This window comes from Podarcis filfolensis (genome assembly GCF_964270895.1).
Source record: "Podarcis filfolensis genome assembly, chromosome: 7".
Lineage (NCBI taxonomy): Eukaryota > Metazoa > Chordata > Lepidosauria > Squamata > Lacertidae > Podarcis > Podarcis filfolensis.
In genome coordinates this window covers 75,668,187-75,692,913 of record NC_139603.1, presented here as the reverse complement: position 1 = coordinate 75,692,913, position 24,727 = coordinate 75,668,187, and the positions used below count along the sequence as shown (strand labels likewise).

General features: G+C 45.8%; 1 protein-coding gene across 1 annotated transcript in view; it reads right to left on the bottom strand.

The window, feature by feature from the left end:
- Nucleotides 1-9,625: 9,625 nt before the first annotated feature.
- The window catches only part of COLEC10 (collectin subfamily member 10), a 29,785-nt gene continuing 14,683 nt past the window's right edge, over nucleotides 9,626-24,727 (bottom strand). The window contains exons 4-6 of the mRNA XM_083622306.1: nucleotides 21,470-21,523; nucleotides 11,584-11,679; nucleotides 9,626-11,029 (exon numbers count right to left, since the gene is read on the bottom strand). Of these exons, the coding sequence (XP_083478432.1) occupies nucleotides 10,638-11,029; nucleotides 11,584-11,679; nucleotides 21,470-21,523 (542 nt within the window). The 3' untranslated portion in view covers nucleotides 9,626-10,637. The remainder of the gene's footprint in view (nucleotides 11,030-11,583; nucleotides 11,680-21,469; nucleotides 21,524-24,727) is intronic.

Genomic DNA, 24,727 nt, shown 5'->3' with positions numbered 1-24,727 from the left:
CACCAATTTCTGAAGGTTTCCCATGCCTGCATCTGAATCTTTTGATTTCTACAATCCTGAAATGCATCACACCGTTTGTTTTTTCTGCATTGCTTGTTTTCCCCATTATTATTTTTTTAATTATTGCTTGTAAATCCTTTTTTTCAAAACCACCCACCCAGCCTGTGTTTGCACTTCCTCCAGCCTTATAAAAAGGCAGGTGGAGCAGCCATGAGGAGCCGCTCCATAAATGCAATGCCAGCCATTTGCTCCACTCACAGAAGATTGTAAGCCATTTTGCGCAGATTGCAAAAGCATTATATAGATATGTACCAATGTTTTGATATTGTTGTGAGGCTGTGGGTTGGGGCAGTAAGGGTCAGTGGAACCAGAGGTAGCTTTAACAGCCCTAGCGTAGTTGCCAAGTATCTTCTTTTTCTTAGGGGAATCAGCTGATGGTTTTCAGTGGATTGGAAATAACTGAGAACTGGATACCTTTCTCTTCGCGGATCTCTACACAGGGAAGAAACGCTATAAATAAGTCAGAAATAAAATAGTTATAACAAAAGAAAAAAAATGCTTTGGAAAATCACATAGATTTATTTTTTTTACTCTCCAGCACCATCTGGTGTTGCATGTTTATAACGCATTCAAAAGTTGTTTTTGACTAATATAGCTGAGTCCTCTCTCTTTTCTTTCCACCCTTTGCTAAGGATGATGTATAATATAGAGCAGTGTTTCTCAAACTTGGGTCTCCAACTGCTTTTATTGGACTACAGTTCCCATCATCTCTGACCACTGGTCTTGCTAGCTAGGGATGATGGGAGTTGTAGTCCAAAAAAAGCAAAAAAAGCTGGAGACTCAAGTTTGGGAAACACTTATCTAGAGGCACTTCCAGGCTTTCGCTATTTTCAGGTAGGATTCAACCACATAGCAGCAAATTAAGGTTGTGCAATTATGGTTGACTCATGCACAACAAATCTGTTTTATCCGAAAGATTGTTCTATTTGTGGCAGGAAAATGCATTGGAGAGCATGGGATAATGCTTGCTTTGATCTGGACTGGACTGGTTGACATCTATCTGCCTTGGGAGACAATGGAGGAGTGTGCCTTTAGAGGTGAAGTCAAAGTGTTGAAGAGTTACAGCACCGACATGTTTTGTTGCAGCTGGGGCAGGTGAAGGCATCCGGCTGTGCTGATACAGGTGCACCATGGCATTCCTTTCTGCGATCCTCCCAGCTGTCATTCCTTCTCTGGTCACTGCTACACAACCTGACCGATCATCTCCAGGCGCTGAAGAATCTCCCCCACGAACAAATCGGAATGAATGCTCAATAAACAGGCTATCCGGAAGCACCGTGGGTTGTGCTTGTGATTGCAATTTGAGAGAGAGCGACAAAGGCTGAGTTTGGGCTATGTGGGCAACTTAGAGTGTTGACTGTCTCTCTGGAGATCTGATGTGGGGGCTGTGGACTTTGAAGTGTTCAAGCTGTGCCTCTGTTGCATAGGCTGTACATAACCTATATATTTGCATATACAGTGGTACCTCGGGTTAAGAACTTAATTCGTTCTGGAGGTCCATTCTTAACCTGAAACTGTTCTTAACCTGAAGCACCACTTTAGCTAATGGGGCCTCCCACTGCTGCCGCACCACCACCATGCAATTTCTGTTCTCATCCTGAAGCAAAGTTCTTAACCTGAGGTACTATTTCTGGGTTAGTGGAGTCTGTAACCTGACGCGTCTGTAACCCGAGGTACCACTGTATATGTTGTGTGGATGCCTGGCTATTGTCTTCCAAAGCAACTACTCTATTCCAAACTTAAAAATGGAAAGTGTGATGCTGGTGGCAAAAACAAAAGAGGTTTAAAGACTCTCTCAAGGCAAATCTTTAAAAATGTAGTATAAACACCGACAACTGGGAAACACTGGTCTGCGAGCACTCCAATTGGAGAACAGCCTTTACCAAAGGTGTCATGGGCTTTGAAGACGCTCAAACTCAGGACGCAAGGGAGAAACATGCTAAGAGGAAGGCACGCTTGGCAAATCCACACCGTGATCAACTCCCGTCCGGAAACCTATGTCCCCACTGTGGAAGGACGTGTGGATCCAGACAGTGGCGTAGCGTGGGGGGTGCAGCGGGGGCGGGCCGCACCGGGCGCAACATCTGGGGTTAGGGCAAATCCATGGGTTAGGGGGCGCAAATCCATGGGTTAGGGGGCGCAAATCCACGGGTTAGGGGGCGCAAATTACTTGCCTTGCCCCGGGTGCTGACAACCCACGCTACGCCACTGGATCCAGAATTGGCCTCCATAGTCACTTACGGACTCACTGTTAAAATCGTGTTTATGGAAGATAATCTTACTCAGCTACGAGCGATCGCCAAAGAAGAAGAAAAAGAAGATATATTTGCAAGCATTTAAAAACACCAACAAGCCTCCAGTAGTAGTAGTAGTAGTAATAATAATAATAATAATAATAATAATAATAATAATAACAACAATTTATTATTTATACCCCACCCATCTGGCTGGGTTTCCCTAGCCACTCTGGGTGGCTTCTAGCAAAATATTAAATACAATAATTCATCAAGTATTAAAAGCTTCCCTAAACAGGGCTGCCTTCAGATGTCTTCTAAAAGTCAGATTGTTGTTTATTTCTTTGACATCTGATGGGAGGGTGTTCCACAGGGCGGGTGCCACTATCTTCTAATGGATGCCACACCTGGGTAAGTTTTGTGTCCTTGGAACTTCTTGCTACTCAGAGAGCTGGAATGAGTGTTTGTCCCTCTTTCTCTCTCTGTGTATAATGCATATACTCTGCCTAGCCACATTCAACAAAATGAAGGGAAATGGGATTAATTTGAAAGCCTTGGGCTATTTTTCTCATTAAATGGAATGAAAAAGACTCCTGGAAGATAATCAGAGGCCTGTTCTCCAATCCTGTTTGCAGCACTCTGCTAGGGTTCAGGAACCTCCAACAGGATTTCTCATTTTTGTACCCAGTATACACATGCACACCCTAGTGGGTGTGGCTATAATAAGTGCCTGTGACTGTGTATCAGGTTTCAAGATCCTTTAAAAAAAATCTTTATTCATCTTACTCGTGTTGTGCCAAACCAGCACACCACATTCTGGTTGGACTGCATAGTTGCAACTATCTATGGAGTCATGTTGCAATTTCCAAGCATGAAAGAGGTGCTTGGTAGTAATAAAAATGATACAGCATAGGTCTGATCCTGAACTGGGATAGGAATTACCCTGACGTAGAAACTCTGGTTTCTGGTGTAGGAGGGTTTCAGAGATGAGCCGCCAACAACGAAATTGTGTCAATGCTCGAAAAAGGATTTAAAGGAGCTTGCTCCAGACTAGATGAGGCTTTGCTCTGCTCTAGCAGGGCTATTCTTATGTTTTTAAGCAGAGGCTGTAAAATACACTTATGTGTAGATAAAAGGCAATCCTTTTGGAGCAATAATAATACTTATTATTATTATTATTATTATTATTATTATTATTATTATTTACTTATATCCCGCAAATCTGGCTGGGTTTCCCCAGCCATTCTGGGCGGCTTCCAACAAGAAATTAAAAATACATTAAAACATTAGTCATTAAAAACTTCCCTAAACAGGGCTGCCTAGATGTTTTCTAAACATCAGATAGTTGTTAATTTCTTTGACATCTGATGGGAGGGCGTTCCACAGGGCGGGCACCACTACCGAGAAGGCCCTCTGCCTGGTTCCCTGTAACTTTGCTTCTCGCAGTGAGGAAACAGCTAGAAGGCCCTTAGAGCTGGACCTCAAAGGAGCAATAGGATGGGGAGAATTAAAGGAGCATAGGATGGGGCTTGATCGTCTGGAATGCACTACTGCAAAAGCACCACTCAGAATGCATTCAGACCAGGCACAGACAAACTCGGCCCTCCAGGTGTTTTGGGACTACAACTCCCATCATCCCTGACCACTGGTCCTGTTAGCTAGGGATGATGGGAGTTGTAGTCCCAAAACATCTGGAGGGCCGAGTTTGCCTATGCCTGATTCAAACATTGTGATTATTGTGTTTGTTTCCTGGTTAGATTGCTGCCACTTCTATTCTGGTTTCTATCATTCTGTTTACACAGCAGTGCCTGCTGCATTATGGAACTGCGGCTTTTTGATCAATATGCCACCATGTTGCCCTAAAATTCATTCCAAGTGAAAATCCATTGTACCCCACTGGGTGGGCTTGGTGTGATGCAACAGCGGGCATCAATCTCCACCGTTCTGTGCCTCCATGAATCACCCATGGGAAATATCTGTATGCTGGAATACCACCCTAAATTTTGTCGCATGGCGGGGTGCATAAAAGCAGTGGGGAAATTGCAGGACAAAACTCCCACGATTTTCCGGGTTAACCAAGTTGCAAACTCCCCCTGCCCTTCCCATTAATATGCATATGAGCACTAAATGGAATGGAAATGAAATGGAATTGAGTGCTGCCTCAGTGCACAGCTATGGTGTTGCCTATGTGTTGGTTGCATTGATCAGTCCCAGTTTATTGAGAACAACAACAGCAAAAGGGTTGCTCCAATAGAATTTAAATTCATGTTTGCAGATTTTCAGCAATAATGCTTGCTGGATCATGTCCTTCTACGAAGGAAGGCAAGTGAGGAATGTCATTAGACAGGTTTCCCTTGCAGGTGGCAGCTGTTCTGTGGTCCTCTGCTGGCACACAGCAGCTGCAAGTCTTTTTCAACCGGGCATTTAAGCTAGGAACACGCTTGGGGCATTCAGACCCTAGTCCCATGCAGATGGTGTGTTCCAGAGAAACTGGTCCTCCGTGCTTCTATTCACAGCTATTTAATTTCAGTTTTGTGCTCCTGAAACTCAGCAGGGCTGGAGTTCTGCAGCAGTGAAGCGGCACAGCCACAAATCAGTCCCTGACAGATTTTGCTTTCGTCAAAGATAGCCGTCTCATCAACGTCAAAATTTACGGCGACCCAGTACCCTGCTGAGATTTTGCAGACACCTAAAATGAATAAAGGGATGCAGGTGGCGCTGTGGGTTAAACCACAGAGCCTAGTACTTGCCGATCAGAAGGTTGGCGGTTTGAATCCCCGCGACGGGGTGAGCTCCTGTTGCTTGGTCCCTGCTCCTGCCAACCTAGCAGTTCGAAAGCATGTCAAAGTGCAAGCAGATAAATAGGTACCACTCCGGCAGGAAGGTAAACGGCGTTTCTGTGCACTGCTCTGGTTTGCCAGAAGCGGCTTAGTCATGCTGGCCACATGACCCTCAAGCTGTACGCCGGCTCCCTCAGCCAGTAAAGCGAGATGAGTGCCGCAACCCCAGAGTCGGCCACGACTGGACCTAATGGTCAGGGGTCCCTTTACCTTTAAAATGAATAAAGTTCACTGTGACTGTAACTTCTCTTCCTTGTACATACAAAGTGCACTGTTTCGTTTAACCCAGCTGTGGGGAAGCTTTGGCTCTTTCAGATAATGCTGAAGTACAACTGTACAACATCCATCAGTCCATGTTGACCCCCCCCCCCCGGAAAAAAGGACCTTTTCACAATGCAGATTGAAGGCATGGGGACCCTGATCTGGATTGCGACTGCAGTGGGCTGGGCTGGGTGGAGAGCAAAGTTTTAAAGATGCCATACAAAGAGCTTCCAGAATTTCTTGGTGGGGGGGGATCATGACTGTTCTTTAAAAGCATGGTGGACATGCGGGTGGTGCTGTGGTCTAAACCACTGAGCCTCTTGGGCTTGCTGATCAGAAGTTGGCTGTTCGAATCCATGTGACGGGGTGAGCTCTGTCCGTTGCTTTGTCCCAGCTCCTGCCAAGCTAGCAGTTCGAAAGCACACAGGTGCAAGTAGACAAATAGGTACTGCTGTGGTGGGAAGGTGAAATAAACTCAGAGTCGCAAAGTGATTTCATGCTCTTTATTCAGCTCATAGTGGTGAGGAGGAATGAATGAAAGTCCCCTCAAAGTATCTGCTTTATATACATTATTTACACAATGGGCTGCACATGATTGGCTAATTCCGGAATTCTACTGTAAGCCAATCAGGTTGTGGATTCACTTCTATCTGGAGCATGATTGGGTGGTTCCTGCCAACCAATCATACTGCTGCATTGTTCTAGGACCAATCGGAATGCTGCATTCTGAATCCTATTGTTCTAGGACCAATCAGACTGCTGCATTTTGGATCCTATTGTTCTAGGACCAATCAGACTGCTGCAGTTTGGATCCTATTCAACTGAGTACATAACAGAAGGTAAACAGCATTTCCATGCACTCTGGTTTCCATCACAGTGTTCCATTGTGCCAGAAGCGGTTCAGTCCTGCTGGCCACATGACCCGGAAAACTGTCTGTGGACAAATGCCGGCTCCCTCGGCCTGAAAGCGAGATGAGCGCTGCAACTCCATAGTCGCCTTTGACTGGACTTAACCGTCCAGGGTTCATTTACCTTTACCTTTTGTTATATATGCATGCCATATGAACTTCAGCAGGAATGACTTCTACACAATGGACACGATCCTGCTCAATTAAGCCCTTTTTAAAGTCCTGTTGGTTTCAGTTGGAGAGTTCTTAATTCAGCCTGTGTTTAACCTTCCGGTCAAAATCACCGAGGCTGTATAGGACTGGAATGTTTGGCACTGGGATGCCAAATGCACACTCAAAATTAAACACAGGCTTAAGTGCTGAATCATCTCTTAAGAATGGACATGCCTTTGTACAGACCTGTGCACCTTCCATTATAATATTTGTTAAGGGTTTCTCTGTTGATCATTGTTTCTTCCTGCTAAACAGGACTCTGCAAGTCGTTCCAAGATTCCACCCTTTTAATGAAAATCAAGAGAGTAAAACACGGGCTGTGAAACTGCATGGTGCAACATCGCAGTGAGGAAATATTTTGGGGATGGCTAAGGGTGTGGCAGGAAGGCAGGCAAGGTGCAGCAACAACACTTGAGGGGAATATGCATTTGCTCTGCCCTGGAGTTCTCACATACCACACAAATCTAGCATCAATACAGTGGTACCTCGGGTTAAGTACTTAATTCATTCCGGAGGTCCGTACTTAACCTGAAACTGTTCTTAACCTGAAGCACCGCTTTAGCTAATGGGGCCTCCCGCTGCTGCCGCACCACCAGAGCACGATTTCTGTTCTCATCCTGAAGCAAAGTTCTTAACCTGAAGCACTATTTCTGGGTCAGTGGCGTCTGTAACCTGAAGCGTCTGTAACCTGAAGCCTATGTAACCCGAGGTACCACTGTATAACCATCACTGAACTGGAAGACCTCTTGGCTATATTTAACACCAAGGAATGAGTCCCCCCCCCCCCCAGCATTAGTGTGTTCTTCAGGGTTGCCATCGGTCCAGTTTTTCCCGGACAGATCCGGAATACTGTAGTCGGCAGCAGTGTCTGGGCAGAAATCAGGAAAATTTCCGGGACAATCTGGACGTCGGCAGTGCAGTTTTGTGCCATTTCCCCATAAAAATAGCTTGAGACTGGCAGCTTTTAAAGCAATTTTGTCCAAAAAGCCCAACAACTTTGGGCAAAAAAACCACACACAAAAACACAGCTCAACAACTTTTCTGTCCATATTTTCGCTGTTTGAAATATGGCAACCCTAGTGTTTTTGAGCTTGAACACAGATTGCAGGGGTACCATATGTATTTCTGCCGGTGCTGCCCTCCAGTTGTTCTGGACTACAGCTCCCATCAGCCTCTGCCAACATGGCTAAGGGTCAGGGATGATGGGAGTTGTGGTCTACAAGTCTACAACATTTGGAAGACACCATGTTGACTACCTTCATGTACTGAGTAGAAGATACTCCACAAAACAATTGCATCTAAACTTCTTTGCCTAGGGCATTGTGGAGGATGCTGTTTCACTGTTATTTGCTCAAAAGGAAAAAGAAAACAGGGAGGAGGAGGAGAAAGAAGCTGTGCTATTTCTGCCATTACCCCAGGGACACTTTTGGAGAATTTCTCATTTTCCTGCAGAAATTTGGTGAAATGGCCCCTTCAGTTCCTCTGCCCAAAAATAGGATACGAATTTTGAGAGCCAATTCACTCACAGTTGTTTCTGCTGTTTGTGAATGACTGTATTTCATTGGTATGGTTGCAGAAATGAGGCGTGTGATTCACTGGAACCAAAGGCTCTGTGCAAAACTGAAGAGCCTTCACCCTTGTTCTTACTCTGTCCCCAAACTGACAGCCTTTGACGAAAGAGGCAGCTCCTGCATTTGAGCAACAAAGTGTGAAGCTATATCCGAAGCTATTCATATTGGTGAACGCATCAGAGAGAGCTTCCAATATTTGGATGGTAAAGGCCTTGGTTATATATCTTAGACTTGCTCCATGATCCTCTAGGGATTTACCTTTGGCTTCACTGCTCTTGGTTATATGACCTGTGAAAGTAGCCCAAGGCTGAAATCTTATGCACAACTTACAAAAGGAGCTCTCGGATTTTCTGCTGAGGAAACATGCTTCAGATCCAGTTGCAATAGGCATGGACAACTCAGTATCCAAAGACAATGTATTAATTTCTCTCCCTCTTGTGTTTTCTTGGTGCGTCATAATGGGGTCCTTCTGATTAAAGGACAACTAGACTTGGACAGTACTTGGTCCTTTGCTATTTTGTCACTTTTGCAAGCCATGGGGCCGTTCCTATCTTCTCTTTCATCATCTGTACTGCCAGTGGTGCTAATTTGGCAGGCAGATGCCCGCTACTAGTCAACACCCATCCCAGGAAGCTCGTGACGCAGGTGATATCTCCTGAACTAACCTGTGAATCAAGTTTCTCTGCTCATTTAAACTCACAATTATTGTGATTCATTAACTAGCTCTTGGCAAAAGTCCCTAAGAAGAACAGGAAACTAATAACCCATTCCCCACCCACGAGGGTTGGAATTAGGGATGGATGAGTCTGTCAATCTTGGTTTCTCTCAGTTTCTCATTTTTCCAATCTTGATTTCTCCACATTTCCACATGTTTCTGCAGTTTTGGTTTTTTGAAGTCCTTGTGAAAATTGATCAGGGTTTAATCATGATTTTTGCCAAATACAGTGGAACCTCAGGTTACGTACTGTTCTCCTTATGAATGCTTCGGGTAACAAGCTCTGCTAACCCGGAAGTAGGTGCTCCTGGTAGCGAACTTTGCCCCAGGATGTGAGCAGATGTTGCGTGCCAGTGGCGCGGCCGCAGCAGGAGGCCCCATTAGCGAAAGCTCACTTCAAGTTAAGAATGGTTTCGGGTTAAGAACAGACCTCTGGAACGAATTAAGTTCGTAACCGGAGGTACTGCTGTATAGACATTGTCAAAGCAATTTCCCCTAACACATTTTTTTGTGTTATTTTCACCAGTATATAAATATGCACACCTTTTTTTGCCAGTATATGTGCATTTTTGTACACATCACTTGGTTAGAAAACTGCGCCGCAAGATTCGGAGAAGTGTGAATTTTGGGAGTGCTTCAGTTTTGCATCTTGTTTTGCAAAAGGCGAAGTATGTTGGTTCGCCTTGAAATGTGAACTGAATAAAATTTCTCCTCCATCTCTAGTTGGAACAGGGAGACGAGTGGGAGGTGGGTGCCTGTTTTTTAGGTGATTGTAAGAAGAAGAAGTGGGATTACTATAGAGGACAACTTATCATGCAGTACATCATAGTGCACCATGCTATAGTCTTTATTGTGTCTTAACCTTCACAACAATTCTGTGATATAGTACACGGCATGAGAAATGAAGCCCCAGGAATAATCTCACTGACATTGCACTGAAATTTATCAGAAGCAGCCAGGCTGCTGTGTCGGAGGAAGGGTAAAGTCCTAAATATACTTATGCTGGAACCAACATGCAGGGGAATGAGTTCCAGTTGTAGTGGTAGAACAGATTGTGCTACAGCCAGTAAGGGATAATAATTTTGATTGCTTCCGTGTAGAAAAACAAAATCAATCCTGCCTCCAAACAGAAAACCAGACCTTTACTTGTTACACTGGTTCTCTATTTGCTGGAGTTCCTAAAATACAATAATTAAGAGGGGAGCAGAATTCATAAGCATTCACTCCACCACCTGCTCTCTGAAGCTGTATTCTATTCTCATTTTTCTATATGTGTAGACCAAGCCTCAGTCCTATTGAACTCGGTGGGATGTACCCCCAAGAAAAGCTGCTTAGGACTGGCCTGTAAGTATTCTGAGGATCGGTGCCATATAAGGATATGCATACGTTGAGGATGCCCTTTCTTCTATCACTTGTGGCTTTGGCACACATTGTGTTTGCCAGTGGTTGTCTATTATCAGGCCTGTGGATGAGCTCCAGATGTTGGAAGCAAGGAGAAAGGACGAGAGGCAACAGCTTAGGATGCTGTGTCTGAAGATAATGCGGAGACCTAGCAGAAGGCCCAGATCTCAAGCTCCAGTACTAAAAGATTTATTGAGTAGTAAATATCCAAATTATAGTGTCATCGTTAATGTCCCTCCAGAGTTTGTTGAACTCCAAGGGCCATCAGCCCCAGCCAACATAAGGATGAGGGGATTTGGAGTCCAACAATTTATGGAGGGCCACCAGTTCTGTATACCTGGTGTATTGGAAGCAGATTCCTCTCCTAGACTCTTAGTTCAATAGCTGACCAGCACAGGGTGATCATAGGGTGTGCCACAGACTCCCTCTGGCGCCTACTTTCTCTTCTTTGGGAATTCGCAGACAAAGTACATCGTGTGATGGCACTCCGTGTCATTCCACTGCCCGGTGCTGAGCATTTCCACGCAGTCTTCCTGCCCGGAGGTGTCCTGAGGTTCTCCTTCCTTCCAATTGCTGTAGCTCTGCAATGGAGTACGGTCGGCATACACGAACTGCCCTTCGTTCTCCATGTCACTCAGGCCAATGAAGACTCGGAAGAGGCCGCTTTGGGACACATAGTCAGAGATCACGGCATTGGCAGCCTCATCCTTTGGCATCGCCAGAACCCCATCTCGAATCCTGCAATGAGTGAGCGCTTCCTTGTAGCTCTTTTCTTCCTGCACGATGTAATAGTATTTCTCCTCTGTTTCCCTGATACCTGCTAACACTTGGGGAAGAAAAACAAAAAGCCCGTTTTAACAAAGCAGACTTTTTCAGGATATCCTCAAAAGCCCCGAATCATTATTGTTGTGATTTATTAAATTTCTACACAACCCTGCATCTGAGGATAACAGGGAGATTTATAATATAAAAACGAAAAGATACATATCAATCAATCAAATATTTATTACGATCATAGAACAGCATAAGTAGGGTGGGGAACAATCATTTAAAATCTGTAAAACATTTCGGAAAGCTAAAATTATTAAAACAGAAGGTATATATAAAAGACTATTAGATTCTAAAAAAGACTAAAAGAATGTAAAAGAAGGGTTAGAAGCATTAAACGGATGTGGAAGAACATAAAAGGTCAGTATATAAAAGGCTATGGTATAGTCACAAACAAAAGCAATAAATTCTCACCCACAGTTTAAAAGGCCATAAGTTGATTAATTAGCCAAAGGCGTGGAAGAAGAGGAATGTTTTTGCCTGGCGCCTAATTACATTTTTTATGCCACCTTTCCCAAATGGCAGTTTTAGAACCAAGGAAATGAAACATACCATTTTTCACAAACTTGATGGAACTCTTGAGCCGAGCAACGTTGATGTCCAGTTGTCCAACGACTTTGCGATATTTCCCGCAGTCACAGACAGCACCTAACCCCATATAGGTATATAATCAAATAGTCTACCCAAAGCATCAAAGTGGGTAAGCATTACATAGCTGTTTAAAACAAATATACATATGATAAAGTCAGGAAGGACCTGGGTGTGGTCTGATGCCCCACACAACTCCCAGGAAGGAGTTTTCCCCATGCAAGCTGCTCTGAAGGTTCTCACAACCCGTTCGCCTGAGTCAGTTTGGGGTTGCAAGGGTGATGTCCAAAGGAAAGGAGGAAAACCCCTGTTGCATGAATGGAAGTCTTTGTGCTGATTTCCACTAGTGAAATGCAGTTGAGTCTATCCCATAGAATTGCACCAACCATTTGCAGCACCCAAAGCATGGAGACATGTTGGCTAACCTTTAACTAAGATTAAAGGGGACATTTGAATTATGGTGCTGGAGGAGACTCTTGAGAGTCCCATGGACTGCAAGAAGATCAAACCTATCCATTCTGAATGAAATCAGCCCTGAGTGCTCACAGATCCTGAAGCTGAGGCTCCAATACTTTGGCCACCTCATGAGAAGAGAAGACTCCCTGGAAAAGACCCTGGTGTTGGGAAAGATTGAGGGCACAAGGAGAAGGGGACGACAGAGGATGAGATGGTTGGACGGTGTTCTCGAAGCCACCAGCATGAGTTTGACCAAGCTGCAGGAGGCAGTGGAAGACAGGAGTGCCTGGCGTGCTCTGGTCCACGGGGTCACGAATTGTCAGACACGACTAAACAACAGCAACAAAGGGGACTTTTGCCACGCAAAGCCAAACTATGGCTCAGAAGCATGAATGCAGAAGCATACAGGCTCTGGTAAGGGAAATAGAGGCCGTCTCGCTCCTCCCATGCCGTTTTGGTACAGTGCCACACTGAGCTAAGCCATAGTTTGTTGTAGCATGTCGTCCATTTTCCCAGCCAAACCATGAGCTGTGAAGCAGAGGACAAAGCTTGCATTTAGAAGCAGTCTTGAGACTGGGAAACGTTATAACACAAGGTCCTCATTTGTAAGACCTCCTTCCCTACTGACCCTCTTGGGCACTAAAATTGGCAGAAGGGGCCCTTCATGGTAGTTTCACCACACTCAGAATTTCGTGGGTGGGTGTGTCCCTGGAAAAGGCATTCCCTGTGGCAGCTCCTAAATTGTAGAATTGCCTCTAGACAGGACAATGCATGTGGCACTTTCAGTGTGGAGTTTCTGTTGTATGGTGAGTGTGCACCTTTTTAACCTCATCCTTTGACACCTGATAATCATGTTTTTAGGATCCAGACTCATTTTGTGACTGCAAATTGTTTCAACCCCTTTTTAATATTGCATTTTTAAATTGCTGCAACCCAATCCGGGACCTTATGGCGAAGGGCAGCTAAGAAATTGAAATAATCATTATAATGCTTCTAAGTGTGTTCAGTCAAATGCACACGGAAGCCCCCTTTTTGTTTAACACTGGAAGGTCAGGGGTAGAATGTGCAATGGGACAATTTGGACGTAACTATCCTGGCTTATTCAGCCATTGCTTCTTAATTTAGGAATGAACATCGTGCTGGGAATGAGCTGGGATAAGGCTCCAGCTAACATGTCCACACTCTTCTCTTTTACCCACAAGGTAAAACAACTCATGTTAAACAACAAGGTTAAACAACTCATGGTTCCACATTTTGTCAGGGGACTATGGTTTGTTTAAACTCTAGTGAGGGTGCAAACCTGACTCGGAAGCCAAAGAAGCCCTGTTCAGGTGCTCAGTCTGAAATGCGAAGGGCCCTGAAGGAATGTGCAGGGCTAGCTCTGCCCCTTTGGTGACACTGTCCTGAGGCTACACGTGATTGGGCAAGTCTGAAGGAGGCTACCATCACGGCAGAGTTATCACAAAAACCCTGATTGGCCAGAATTCCTGCCCCCATGTTGGAAATTCTGTTGCTCCTTTCAGATTCGGCAAGCGACACACTGGATTGGGAATACTTCTAGTGTACTTGATGTCACTGAGAGGCGCAGAATTAATCACACACGTTCCAACGGGCCTCTTTGCATGTTTGGAAGTGAAAGCCCGAATAGGGCTAGTTTGATTCTGGTTTGTTCTCACAAATGTTTGGACGTAACAGGAAACCGTGGCTTCCATAACAACAGCAGCAGCAAACAAAAACTTCCACTCTCCTCTGGTATGTGAAGGGGGGCGGACCTGCAGACATGATGCTCATCACAGCATGTTCACATAATGGAAAACATGCTTTTTCATTATATATGAACCAGGCCTCTGACTTGAAACACGGCAGAACTTTTAACGTGGGTCTGTCTCCCGCAGCAGCCCAGCGGCGTTAGTCAATGTTTTGGCAAAAGCATGTTTATTGCCGCTGTGTGTCCTCTGTCTTTTATAGGTTTCAGCGTGATTATTTTACAGTCGTGTTTTTAATGCAAGCTGCCTCAAGCTCCTGTGGGAGTAGGGAGGATAAAAATACTTTTTTTTGTGGGCTGGGAAAATAGGCAAGCTGTTATGGAGGAAAATGCAGGAAGTGCATTTGCTTTTCTGCCACCTGCAATCTCAACCTGTGTTCTGCTGACTTTTGCTGCTCTGTCTGCTAGAGTCAGGTGAGGCTACAGGAGAGCAAGTAATTTCTTTTTTTGTGGAGGGTGGCTTTTGTCCACTGTTACTGACCACATGCTACAGCAGCTGTGAGGAACCTTTGCCCCTCCAGATGTTGCAGCTGAACCACAACTCCCATCAGGCTGAGCAAGCATGGCCAATGGGCAGGGATGATGGGAGTTGCAGTTCACGTCAGCAACATCTCGGGGAGGTCAAAGGTTCCTCACTCTTCCTCTGCGGCAGTGCTTCCCAAACTTGTGTCTCCAGCACTCGCATCATCCCTACCTAGCAAGACCAGTGGTCAGGGATGATGGGAATTGTAGTCCAAAAGCAGCTGGAGACCCAAGATTGGGGAACACTGCTGTAGAGTTTTTGGTACTGACGACTCTTTGGTAACTGTCCTCTCTTGCAGCTGTTTTGTCATCTTGTCATCATGTCATCTTGCAGCTAGAGCCTATTAGCATACTGTAATTTCAAATACACACAGTTTATCACAGCCATGCATTCGGGATGAATGCTTGTTGCAAAATGCTGAAGGCCTTTTCGCTGGACTGCTTTAGTCCTCAGCACGTGCTTCAGCTGGGCTGGCAAGAAACACCCAAAATATTCAACCTTGCAAACTGGCCTTGGATTCTGTTTGGGCCTGGCAAAAAAAAGGCCAAAACGAAAACACCCCGGCAACCTGTACTCCTGAACTCTTTCTAATTCCCCTGTTGAAAGGAGAAGGATTAGAGTTACGTTACGCAAGATCTTTCCTTTGTTTGCATAGTACTCTCTCTGCTTTAGGGAGAATGTCAATATGTGCTTTAAAAAATAATTTGGTGCCCTTAAGAAGGAAAAAAACTGGATTTAGAACAGAAAAGCCCTTGTATGACAAAAACAAAAAAGAGTTATGTCTTTCTTTAACAAAAGTTTTCAGTGTGTTAAGATAACAGAAATCAGGACTTAATGTGTGCCAGGTTTTAATGTTGCATCACTGACCTGGGGTTTTGTATATAACTATTTATTTATTTATTTATTTATTTATTTATTTATTTATTTATTTTCTATCTCTCCTTTTTCTCCACAATGGAACTCCAGGCGCTGAATTATTGGCGGTGCCATCACTGGCTGCTGCCTGGTTACTGCTGAACCATGACGGGGCCTTCTTGGTGGTGGGTTTGTTTGTGGAATGCCCTTCCCGGTGAAGTGTGTCTACTTCCCTCATTAAAACCCAGAAGGGATTCAAACACAACCCTGTTCAACCTAGGCTTTTAATGGCGGAAATATACTGTCCCCAGCAAGCCTTGAAATTATTAGCTGTGAGGGTGCGTGGATGTTTTAAAAATGCTTTTGGACATTCTTAATGCTTTTAAATGATTTTTATTGTTTGACTGCTTTGCTGTTCACTGCCCTGGGAGGAAAGGAGTAATAGAAACTGAATAAATAATATTTAGTCGGGCCCATAGGAGCCAACTCTGGGGGGCCGAAGAGGTCTTCGCCCTCCCCCCAAAGTTGATGGGCACCGCCATTCATATGTTGTGGGTGCTCTGCGTCATGTGATCGATTATGCAGGGTGGGACATACCTCCCCCCACCCCGTTATTTTATTTAAGTCGGCACCCCTGTTTGGACCCAGACTTGCTAAACTTGGGTCAAAGTCCTCTCAACTCACTTTCCATTCAAAGTAGAGAAGGGGGGGGGAGTGGAACCCTACTGTTGTCGCTGCCTCCAACACCCTCTGACCTTAACCCCTGACCTTTGCTTTTACAACCCAAGGATCTGCAAAGGGACACCTAATCCTACAAAAGCACATTGTTCCCCCTTGCAAACCATCATCTCTTTGTGCAAATGTCAAGGAACAGGGCTTGTGTGGTGTCAGGGGTGTTGGTCACACCCCTGGGGTGGGGTGGCCTCATTCCTCCTCCACAGATATGTTGCACCTTTGGTAGGTAAAAGGTAAAGGATACCTGGACGGTTAAGTCCGTACGGCGCTCATCTTACTTTCAGGCCAAGGGAGCCGGCGTTTGTCCACAGACAGCTTTCCGGATCATGCGGCCAACATGACTAAACCACTTCTGGCACAACAGGACACCGTGACAGAAACCAGAGCACATGGAAATGCCATTTACCTTCCCACCGCAGCGGTACCTATTTATCTACTTGCACTGGCGTGCTTCCAACTGCTAGAAGAGTTTGGATTTGATATCCCACTTTATTACTACCCTAAGGAGTCTCAAAGCGGCTAACATTCTCCTTTCCCTTCCTCCCCCACAACAAACACTCTGTGAGGTGAGTGAGGCTGAGAGACTTCAGAGAAGTGTGACTGGCCCAAGGTCACCCAGCAGCTGCATGTGGAGGAGCGGAGACGTGAACCCGGTTCCCCACATTACGAGACTACTGCTCTTAACCACTACACCACACTGCTAGGTTGGCAGGAGCTGGGACAGAGCAACAGGAGCTCGCCCCATTGTGGGGATTCAAACCGCCGACCTTCTGATCGGCAAGCCCAAGAGGCTCAGTGGTTTAGACCACAGCACCACCTATGTCCCTAGTTGAATAATACCTCCATGGGCATCATGAGAGGGAGATTACTGTTGTGTGCATGACCTGCTTGTGGGCTTCCCATGGGCATATGGTTGGCCAACGTGAGACCAGGATGCTGGAATGGATGTTCTCATGATGCTGGGTGGACTTTTGGTCTGATCTATCGGGTCTCTTCTTATGTTTTCAGATCAGTGTACAACACAGTGCGCACAATGTGCATGATGCAGCATAGCAGCTAAGAAACAGAAAAACAAATCAGAAAGCATCACCCTTTCCATGATTTTTGTTTGAACTCACCCATCCCACCTTGACTAGAGAGATAATAATACTCATCTGCTTCTCCGGACTATCAAAGGATTAGAAGAAAGCACTTTATGTGGAGTGGTTTGAACATTTAAACACACCATTGAATGGCTAAATATTATAACACACTCAGTCAAGTGTGGCGTCCTCACAAGCTAGATAATTGCAAAAGGGGTGGGGAGACAGCCTGTCGGAAGGACAAAGCACTGGAAGAAGAAGAAGAAGAAGAAGGAGAAGAAGAGGAGGAGGAGGAGGAGGAGTTTGGATTTGATATCCCCCTTTATCACTACCTGAAGGAGTCTCAAAGCAGCTAACATTCTCCTTTCTCTTCCTCTCCCACAATAAACACTCTCTGAGGCTGATAGACTTCAGAGAAGTGTGACTAGCTCAAGGTCACCCAGCAGCTGCATGTGGAGAAGCGGAGACGCGAACCCGGTTCCCCAGATTATGAATCCACCGCTCTTAACCACTACACCACACTACACACAGACACACTACATCACACTGGACAAATGCATACACTGGAGAGGGGCTGTGGCTCAGTGGCTGAGTCTCTGCTCTGCGTGCAGAAGATCCCAGGTTCGATCCCTGGCATCTCCCGGTAGGACTAGACAAAAGGTCCCTGACTAAAGACCCAGGATTGCTGAGGCCTGTAGAGCTAGATGGACAGAAGCTTTGTTGTTGTTTAGTCGTTTAGTCGTGTCCGACTCTTCATGACCCCATGGACCAGAGCACGCCAGGCACTCCTATCTTCCACTGCCTCCCGCAGTTTGGTCAGACTCATGTTTGTAGCTTTGAGAACACTGCCCAACCATCTCGTCCTCTGTCGTCCTCTTCTCCTTGTGCCCTCAATCTTTCCCAACATCAGGGTCTTTTCCAGGGAGTCTTCTCTTCTCATGAGGTGGCCAAAGTATTGGAGCCTCAGCTTCAGGATCTGTCCTTCCAGTGAGCACTCAGGGCTGATTTCCTTAAGAATGGGTGCGTTTGATCTTCTTGCAGTCCATGGGATTCTCAAGAGTCTCCTCCAGCACCATAATTCAAAAGCATCAATTCTTCGGTGATCAGCTTTCTTTATGGTCCAGCTCTCACTTCCATACATCACTACTGGGAAAACCATGGCTTTAACTATACGGACCTTTGTTGGCAAGGTGATGTCTCTGCTTTTTAAGATGCTGTCTAGATTTGCCATCGCCTTTCTCCCAAGGAGCAGGCGTCTTTTAATTTCGTGACTGCTGTCACCATCTGCAGTGATCATGGAGCCCAAGAAAGTAAAATCTCTCACTGCCTCCATTTCTTCCCCTTCTATTTGCCAGGAGGTGATGGGCCCAGTGGCCATGATCTTCATTTTTTTGATGTTGAGCTTCAGACCATATTTTGCGCTCTCCTCTTTCACCCTCATTAAAAGGTTCTTTAATTCCTCTTCACTTTCTGCCATCAAGGTTGTATCATCTGCATATCTGAGGTTGTTGATATTTCTTCCGGCGATCTTAATTCCGGCTTGGGATTCATCCAGCCCAGCCTTTCGCATGATGAATTCTGCATGTAAGTTTAATAAGCAGGGAGACAATATACAGCCTTGCCGTACCCATTTCCCAATTTTGAACCAATCAGTTGTTCCATATCCAGTTCTAACTGTAGCTTCTTGTCCCACATAGAGATTTCTCAGGAGACAGATTTCTTTAAGAACTTGCCATAGTTTGCTGTGGTCAACACAGTCAAAGGCTTTTGCCTAGTCAATGAAGCCGAAGTAGATGTCTTTCTGGAACTCTCTAGCTTTCTCCATAATCCAGCGCATGTTTGCAATTTGGTCTCTGGTTCCTCTGCCCCTTCGAAATCCAGCTTGCACTTCTGGGAGTTCTCGGTCCACATACTGCTTAAGCCTGCCTTGTAGAATTTTAAGCATAACCTTGCTAGCGTGTGAAATGAGTGCAATTGTGCGGTAGTTAGAGCATTCTTTGACACTGCCCTTCTTAGGGATTGGGATGTAGACTGATCTTCTCCAATCCTCTGGCCCCTGCTGAGTTTTCCAAATTTGCTGGCATATTGAGTGTAGCACCTTAACAGCATCATCTTTTAAAATTTTAAATAGTTTAGCTGGAATACCATCACTTCCACTGGCCTTGTTATTAGCAGTGCTTTCTAAGGCCCATTTGACTTCACTCTCCAGGATGTCTGGCTCAAGGTCAGCAACCACACTACCTGGGGTATACGAGACATCCATTTCTTTCTGGTATAGTTCCTCTGTGTATTCTTGCCACCTCTTCTTGATGTCTTCTGCTTCTGCTAGGTCCTTTCCACATTTGTCTTTTATTATGGTACAGAAGCTACCCCTCAGTATAAGGCAGCTTCCTATGTTCTCCTCCACCAGGGATGGGGAACTTGTAGCTCTCTTGATGCTGATGGACCACAACTCCCAAACCCTCCCAAGTCCCCCAATTTTCCTGGGACAGTCCTGGAATTGAAAAGCCATCCCAGCTTCTGATTTGATCCTAGAATGTCCCTATTTCCCATTCCAGTTCTGACACTGCTGAGCTCGGGGAGGAGAAGGGGCTGGCGCTTAGCCTAAGCGGTGGCGAGGGAGCATCCCTGTCAGGATTTATGACCTCCCTCTCACACCAAGACATGGCAGGCTGGCAGTTTTATAACTTTCAGATTTATTGGTGGCGCTGTGGGTTAAACCACAGAGCCTAGGACTTGCCGATCAGAAGGTCGGCGGTTCGAATCCCCGTGACAGGGTGAGCTCCCGTTGCTCGGTCCCTGCTCCTGCCAACCTTGCAGTTCGAAAGCACATGAAAGTGCAAGTAGATAAATAGGTACCGCTCCGGCGGGAAGGTAAACGGCGTTTCCATGCGCTGCTCTGGTTCGCCAGAAGCGGCTTAGTCATGCTGGCCACATGACCCGGAAGCTGTACTCCGGCTCCCTTGGCCAATAAAGCGAGATGAGCGCCGCAACCCCAGAGTCGGTCACGACTGGACCTAATGGTCAGGGGTCCCTTTACCTTTACACAGTAGTTTAGTCAGAGCACACAGCTCAGTCTTCCTCACTAGATGGGTCAGTTGAGCCCACTGAAGGGTGGGTTCTTTTCCAACAGGATATACGCCATTGGCTGCTCCTCCTTCTGTGGGCTTGACGCCAAGCCTGGACTCTGCCCATCCTCCTAGTACGAGGAGACTAAGGAGCAGATTGTCCCGTTCGCCCCTCTTCCCCTGAGAACATGTCTGAGAGCCATGGCCCCTCTGCCTGCCTTATGCTGTCCTGAAAATTTACAGCCTGCATTCCCGGATGGGAGGTACTCACTTCACTCTCTGCATGTGAAGAAAGCAAGCCTCCATCTATTTCTGCCTGCCACCCCCCTCAGTCCTCAGAGCCCTCGCTGTCACTCTGGGAAGGAACGTTCCTGACAATCCCCTTGCCTCTCCCTGGCCATTGCCGCTGGCCACCTCCCGTGGGCAACTTGTAGCAGTTGCTGGCGAGTGGGCAAGGAGGAGGAAGAGAAGCTGTAGCCACTGAGGCCCAGCCCTACGACTATGAGGACCAGGCAGTGGGCAGGAAAACAAGGGAAGCAGAGTGGAGCACAAGGAGTCTTGATTTTATTTTAAAATGCTTTGTGTGTCCGCGTCTGATATTGTCTCTTTCTAAAGTTTACAGTGGTACCTCTGGATGTGAACGGTATCCGTTCTGGAGCCCTGTTCACATCCTGAAGCGAACAAAACCAACGTCCGTGCGTCTACATGTGTGTGAGTCGCAATTCGCCGCTTCCGCGCATGCGCGTGAGCGTCTGCACAGGCGCGAGCAGTGAAACCCAGAAGTAACGTGCTCCATTACTTCCGGGTCGCCGCGGAGCGCAACCCGAAAATACTCATCCCGAAGCTACCGTATTTTTTGCTCTATAAGACTCACTTTTTCCCTCCTAAAAAGCAAGGGGAAATGTGTGTGCGTCTTATGGAGCGAATGCAGGCTGTGCAGCTATCCCAGAAGCCAGAACAGCAAGAGGGATTGCTGCTTGCACTGTGCAGCGATCCCTCTTGCTGTTCTGGCTTCTGAGATTCAAAATATTCTTTTTCTTGTTTTCCTCCTCCAAAAACTAGGTGCGTCTTGTGGTCTGGTGCGTCTTATAGAGCGAAAAATACGGTACTTCACCCCGAGGTATGACTGTATTTGTTGGTGTGTATTTTTCAGTTGTGGGGCGTGAGAAGTGTCTCTATATTCACCTGAGGAATGCTGGACGGTATGAACTCTCATCATCACTGACCATTGGCCAGGCTAACTGGGCTGATGGAAGCTGGGTGGCCAGATTGGGAGAGCTACCACCCTGGCTTACACGGACCTATGGAATCACTGCCCGCAGACAGGAGCTGTTTGGGAAGCCAAAAATAAATCGAAACGGCCTACCTGCTTTGCCCTTTCCTCCAGATACACCAGATAACCCCTTCAGTCCTTTGTCACCTGATTAAAGGAAGAAAACACAGGATGTACACATAAGAAAACAGAACTGCTCTGTTGAGTAATGTTTGCTGAGTGGGTTTGAGAGATGGACAGGGCTAATAATAATAATAATAATAATAATTTATTACTTATACTCCACCCATCTGATAGGGTTGCCCCTGCCACTCTGGGAGGCTCCCAACATAATAAAAACACAGCAAAACGTCAAACATTAAAAGCTTTCCCGATACAGGACTAAGCGGATGTGCCAAATTAAACAGGTCTGCTTCAACCCTACCGGCCCGTTTGGATGGGAGTAAGTTCCACTGAGCACAGTGAGACTTATTTCTGAGTAAACACACATGGAATAGCTCTCTCGGGCTTTTGTTTTAGTGGACAAAGCTGCGAGCTTTTAATAGCTGACCCATTAAAAGTTCAGAGGCTTTGTGGCTGGACGGTGCCTGGTACTGCCTTCCTGCATGCGTGAGCAGCAAGTAATGGAGACAGATAATAGTTTTCCGAAGTGTTGATGGGGTATTGTGAGAGAATCACAATTGCTTGCGATGTGCACACACACACACAGCCACTTCTTGGGATCTCGCTATAGTTTCCAACTGAAGAGTTCTGAAGCATCCCGATCCAAACCTGACATGTTGCTAAATGTGTCATGACTGCAAACCACACCTGTGTTTCTTAAAATATTAATAACAGGCTCTAGTGGGAAGGTTTTTTGTGTGTTTTTTTGCTGGAACCTTAGTGTGTGGGGTGGGGAGATCCCCCCCCTCAGGCGAAAAAAAATCCTCCACCAGTTGTTATTAGCCCTGGGGTAAAAATGTCCCATTTGCCCAATAGGAGTATTTATTTATTTATTTATTTATTTGTCATTTCTTTAAGGTATTTTGAACCTGCCCTTCATCAGAACTGACCTCAGGGCAGAGTACAATGGCATTATGCCATGAGATAAATCTCATTAAAATGATTACAAACCTGAAATCTGTGAAGTGCAAAAACAGGTAAAAACAGCTGTAATTAAAATCAGAAATTCTTTTTTTTAAAAAAAACACAAAAAACAGCACCCCTACAAATCCTTGCAAACTACAAACAGGCGTCATTCATTCCTGAAATTAACAACCTATGAATGCCTGGGCAAACTAATAGGCTTTCCGCTTGATGCTGTTGACATGAAAGATGATTTAAGTGCCAAGCGTACCTCTAAAGGCGTCCCCCAAGGAAGATGGCACCACAGATGCACAGGTGTTCTGTAGGAAATTGCCCCCCACCCCAGTGCATACTATTCATTTATTAAGAAAGACAGATGTGGTTTGTTGTACCTGCTTAGGGCCACGTCTGGTTTGTCTCCGACATGGGGATTGTCAATGTGGTGCCTGGTGGTATGAGGAAGCTCAGTAGCAAGCACCTCTTATGGTACCTGCAAAAGCTTTCTGTAAATATTCCCTCACAAATTCACAGTATGTGAGAAACTGTTTCCTCTTCCTGCTCAGTTCTTGCCTGTAAAGGGCAAGCAGGGAGGCACATCTGGTATGCGTTATAAGAATTTTAATGTCTCAGATACAGAATAAAATCCATAAATGCACACATATCTAAATATATGAACCATGTGTCTGAAATAGTATGGGGGAGCAATCCTGAAGTCATTTTGACTCATTTAACCTCAAATATTCCTCTGCAAATGGGGAAAGCCTTCCCATTGACTTTTTGCTTGCAAATCCTGTCTTTATGGGCGTATTTGTGTTTGAATAGGGTGAGCCTGGGAACTAAAGTATTAACCATCACAAAAGAATGGCCAGGCTGCCCAGGTAATGCAATCAGTGCCCATTTTCAGGTATCCTGGCAGGCAGGATTTCTGCTGTAGACCGCCTCCTTCTGTGAAGTATGATGTTTTGGGGGGTGGTCTTGGGCTACAGGGTGGACAATTTCAAAAGTTGTTCAGGGTTCTTCTCCCTCCTGCGTGTGGTGAGTGGGGACCCTGTTGCAACAGTTCCCTGAATAAAGATCAGGCTTACTAGCCACTTTGCTTCTCAATATACTCTGGTTGGCCTCTGTTATTTTCTCCTACCTATAGGGAACCCACTTAAGGACTCTATAGGGGGTCTGGAATATCCCATAAGGGGGCAGAATACATGGAAAATCACAAAATTCAGAAAACAGCAGGACCTCTCTCGGGACATGCCACTCTAAAGTTACCACTCTCCAAGAGAAGAACTTCAGAGGAATACTTCAGCTTGAGGGTGCTGAACGGGCATTGTTAGCTAGTTTGATTCTATTAATTCAGGATTCAACCGATACCAAGAGTTTCTTTCTGACCACAGGTATTAAATTAGCACACCGAAGCTAGCAAATTGGGTCCTCCCTTAAAGAGGGCAAGTATTGCGGCAAGACCTGGACAACCGACACCCTGTGTTGTGGGTGGGTACAACTGGTTAGCCACAACACCCAATTGGTAGGTCCCTCGAAGCTGGGTACAATCTGGCCAATGGAATGCAGTCTAAACAGTTCAAGGGACCTATTTATGCCCATGCACGTGACCCAGAGCTTCCTCTTTCAGTGCATGCATTCGGAACACCCGCCCACCTCTCCCTACTTTTAGGGCTTGTTGCACTTGACCTTGCCATGCCGTCATGTGTCGTGTGTCGTTGGGACAGGGGCATGGCAGGAATTTTCCCCACTTGGCTGATTGGCTGTTGTCATTTGGGTTTCACCTGCCAAGTAGCAAATCGTCACAACTTGTAAGGTTGCGGATAGGCACTGGTTCAGGTGATAGGGATGGGAGAATGCTCTCGCCAACCCTATGTGAAGGGTATTCTATTTAAAGGAATCCAGGGACTTGATGGTTTGGTCAACCCCTGTGAGGGGGTTGTGCCCATGCCTGAGTCCAGGTGGGCATTTGGGTGGCGGAGATAGCCTGTTTCCAGCTTTCCGCTTATCCAGGTGTTCACCCTTGGCTGACCTATGCTGGAACCCTGGGTCAGCGCTACCTGCATGGCAGGGAGCTAGTCAAACCAGAGCCTTTTCAACCAGACACTTTCTGTAATCAATAAAGTTGTGGCCTAAATTCTGCCAAAAACCAAACCAAAATTTTGAGTCAAGTGTGAATTTATTTAGGGGGGAGGTTTCTGGGTCTGAACACGCAAAGAGTGTGTTATTGTCAATCACTGGTGTCATGAATGGTCACTGTGTGCTTGAATATTGCATAGAAATTCCAAA